The following is a 4,112-nucleotide window of genomic DNA, read 5'->3' as shown; positions in this document are numbered from 1 at the left end:
TGCAGCTGAATAGTTCACAAATGTTAAATATTATTGATGTACTACGTCATTTGCAAAAATTATAAATCTTTCGATAGGGTGATTAATTTTACGACATCTTGTACAAGAACGAATTTGTGAAGATGTGTCTTGGATGTGGCGCCGCTTGAAATAAAAAAAATTTTGATATACCTAAAGCCTCGTGAGAATCTTTTTTTGAAGTGAAACTTCTGGAGAATGGAGAGTAAAGTTTCATGACCATGCAACGTTTTGGGCATTTTCGTTCCGCGAGAGAGAAAAAAGATATAACATAGAGGAAAAGGAGAGAGAGAGCTATACCTTATAAATATCTTAGATACACTTTAGACTATTTTTCCTGGGTTTTCCCTTGTGTTTGCTAATTTCTAGTGAGAAATAACACTGCCTACTTTTTGGTGCTTGTTTGTTGAAGCAAACTTGTAGGAAATATATTTTTGGTGCCTACTTTTTCGCGTTTTATTTCCTTGGTACCTTGGGCTTGGGGCGCTTTTTGGTGCCTACTTTTTTGCGCTTATTTCCGTTTCCTGGCTAGTACTTGTGCGTACTATAAAGTGCTATCCATTCCGGCGTCGGATTTATTGGTATTGCTTTGCAGTAATTTGTGCCGTTGCTGCGGTCCTGGAATCGCTGAGTTTGTGCGGGTGATAAACGCTAGGAGTAGTGCGCGTTGTTGCCATGGTTTGTGTCCGGCGTTTACCTACACCGGTCGACCCTTCTCCCTTTTTTGTAAATTTTGTCTATTTGTATTCTCTGCAAATGTTGTGAATTTATTTAAAAATACATTCTTTCTCTCTCTCATTCTCTCTCGGGTCTCTCCCTCTTTTTTGTCTGCCTTGAAAGTTTCACTTCTGTTATGTGTACTACGCTACACGTACTTTTTTATTCCGAAGAACAGTTTGCAAAGTTTCTACATTTAAAATTTGGATTTTGAGAAATAAAAACCAGCCTAATTCTTGTTTGGTCGGCTTTGGTCGCCTAGTGCCGAAACAAATGCTTGCGAATGTTGTCTACTTCTCGCTTTCGTCTTAATCTGAATCCATGAGAGAGATTCGTTAAATTCTAAAAATTCCTCAGTAAGCCTAATTGCACACCCTATATCAGCAACCGTGGGTTTTGCGCGAATTATGCAGTTGGCTTATCATTAACGCGCCGCCACTCAGTTGCATTATCTATTCACAGGCCTCAGTCAGTTTGGTTGGCTCATTCGGCGAGTATAAATACAATTTTGAAATTCCCTGCATAATTATAATTTTGAAAAAAAAACTTTGAATGATTAAATTATTTCATTAGAAATGACTCAAGTACCAGTTGATAAATTGCTGATGGCGCTAAGTGTTTTACTAACATCACCCGACAACTACATACAACTAAACTCTCAATATGTGAATGTAGCCAGATTTGGTGCTAATGATGTGCGTACCATACAGATATATAAATAAAAGGTGGCGCCAAATAATCATCAAATTTTGTTTTTGAATAATCGTTTACTAAATAAAAAAATAGTTTTGAGTGTTGGAAATCTTTATTTTGAACTTTGATTTGATTGTATACTCGTACCACAGCTGTCTAGTTGATAAGTGTTGCATAAGATTGATGGGTGATTAATTTTGCGCCACCTTATATGGGCTCTGGTTAATTGGTTAAATACTTTGATTGTTTCTGTTCTATTTTTGTTCTAGAATGCAGCGGGAGTCTGCAAGTTGCAAGAAATGAGGAACCTGAGCAGCGTGTACGTCTTGAGCAACAAAATATAACTACAATTTTCTTAAATATTATTTTCGTTGCAGCATAGATGCAGCGATGGGCAATCAATTGGAAATAGACGAAAGAGTGAATAATATTTTGGTAGATCTACAAACAATTATAAATCGGTTAAGGTATGAATTTTAAATTTAATCTGTGAAAACCAATGTGTTTATAACAAATACACATTATCTAATTTAATCAAATCAGTACCACCGAGGTGATTGACTGTGAGAGATATCGAGCCAATGAAATCATCATTAAGTTACCCAACTTGGAAACTGCTTTTACTATGTTGAACGTGTCTAGTATGTTTGGCGAAAATTGGCTATTGATAGCTCATCGAAAAGCTAATAGCCAATTGTTTTTGAATACAAAAACAGAATTACTTGAAAACAGTATCGGTGAACTGAAATCTGAATATTTCATTGGCTTTGAAAAGTTGCGCGCCATAACCGAAAGTCATCTGTGCGAGTTGCTTTTCATTGAGTCCCGTAATTCATGTGATCTCTGGTTCTACGATTATTATAAAGCTGTTGCTTTTAGTGCTGATAATAAAGTGAAAATGCTTGGTAACTATAGAACTAATCGCTTAGAGGCATATAAGAACTTAACGGCCCATTTGCAAGCGGTTAATGAGAGATTGGCATTAAAATCGGATTCTCACGTTAGAATATTTTTGAGAATAAGATCATTAGATACAGAGCCTGATCTATTTTGAATCATAGTTCAGCATTAAGTGATGTATTTGGTATATGTTTGGAGATAAGTAAGAATCTCAACTCTCCAAACTGAGTGTAACATTTCAGTTTTAGTTAAATTTCTTGTATATGTATATTAGATTTTATGTAAAAAAGTAAATAAATAAAAAGATTGTAACTAAATTACTTTAAGAAAATTTTGCTATAAAAGAGTTTTTATTGAGTAAGAATTTTACTTACACCCAAAATCTATTTTTTAGCATTCTCCTTGGCACCATGATGGAAAGAATAATGAGATGGCGCCTATCCCGTTACTTTGCTCTCAGCGAATTTGACAACGACTTACGTGATTTTAGCACCAGTATGGCCAGATTACCATTTTTGTAATTTGATTTAGCATTTTTTTGTTATTTAGTCTCGGAGTTTTAGTTCTTTCGTCATGACATTTTTCTAGCCTGTTCTAAATAAAATGTAATGTTTATAATTTTGTAAAATATACATTTTTTAATAATTAGTTAAATAATTCACTCAGTTTTATTCAGCTTTACTTTTTTTTTAACATCTGGTGGCATTGCCCGCGATTGCTGTTGTTTTTGGTGTTCTTCTGCTTTCAGCAGTCAAATCTCTCTCTCGCTACTGCAGTGTTGCCTAGCTTTGTGTAAAAAAACGCACTAAAATGCCCATTTAAAGAAAATAAAATACCGAATTTTTATTGAATCACTTAAAGAACTTTGTATGCGTGACAAATTGTCTGTAAAATGTGCGCTTTTTTATATAAATGTGTTATGGTTATGTCCAATTTAATTTATGAGTTTTTTTTTTTAAGCGAGACTCTTTTGTTAAGGGAACGACTTATTTGCTGTATTTGAGGTTACGTAACTAGATAAGGTACTCTTTTTGTAAAAATGTTAGTATGGTTTCTTTAGTATTTTCTGGTATTTTCTGGCTTATTTTTATAATGAATACACCTCTTGATGCCGTTTGCCCCACTAAGGGTTGATGGCCGGAAGAAACGATTGCACCTCTTTGGTTCTAATCCGCATTCAGTAAATTCAAACGCCTTTTAAAATGTGTAAAAAGGTATTCAATCTTACGAAGATTTGAGTTCTTGCATAACCTTAAAAGGAGCAAAAAATTAAATTTACACTTTCAAATATCAAGTATGTAAGGACTTCGCCTGACGTAGCCCTATAATTTGGTGCCAGCCACTTCTCCTATCCTTAGCTCTTCACTTCTAAGCTCCTTCTTGATGCTGTGTTGGCCCGTGGCAAGCAACTATTTAGAATAATGCATATCAGGTTATGTAGTTACACTTAAATGAAACACTTGCCTACCCGTTAAACTCAATAATGTAATCATTCCCCAAAATAATGTTACAAAATATTTTGGCCTGCACCTCGACAGCAAGCCTACATGGAAAACGCATATTTTCACCAAACGGAAAGCACTTGGAATTTGTTCATCTTCTTCTTAATTGGCGCGATAACCACTTACGCGATTTTGGCTGAGTTTAGCAAAGCACGCCAGTCGTTTCTTTCTCGTGCTAACCGGCGCCAATTGAACACACCAAGTGAAACCAAGTCCTTCTCCATCTGACCTTTCCAACGCAGAGGAGGCCTTTCTCTTCCTCTACTACCACCACCTGGTACC

General features: G+C 35.5%; 1 protein-coding gene across 1 annotated transcript; it reads left to right on the top strand.

The window, feature by feature from the left end:
• Positions 1-1,231: 1,231 nt before the first annotated feature.
• LOC128856554 (uncharacterized) lies at positions 1,232-2,613 on the top strand. The gene is made up of 4 exons (XM_054091861.1): positions 1,232-1,430; positions 1,698-1,747; positions 1,806-1,895; positions 1,972-2,613. The coding sequence occupies exons 1-4, from the start codon at positions 1,311-1,313 to the stop codon at positions 2,480-2,482; spliced, it is 771 nt and encodes a 256-aa protein (XP_053947836.1). The 5' UTR covers positions 1,232-1,310; the 3' UTR covers positions 2,483-2,613.
• Positions 2,614-4,112: the final 1,499 nt, after the last annotated feature.

Source organism: Anastrepha ludens, chromosome 3 (assembly GCF_028408465.1).
Source record: "Anastrepha ludens isolate Willacy chromosome 3, idAnaLude1.1, whole genome shotgun sequence".
Taxonomy (NCBI): Eukaryota; Metazoa; Arthropoda; class Insecta; order Diptera; family Tephritidae; genus Anastrepha; species Anastrepha ludens.
This window is presented reverse-complemented; position numbering and strand designations above follow the sequence as displayed.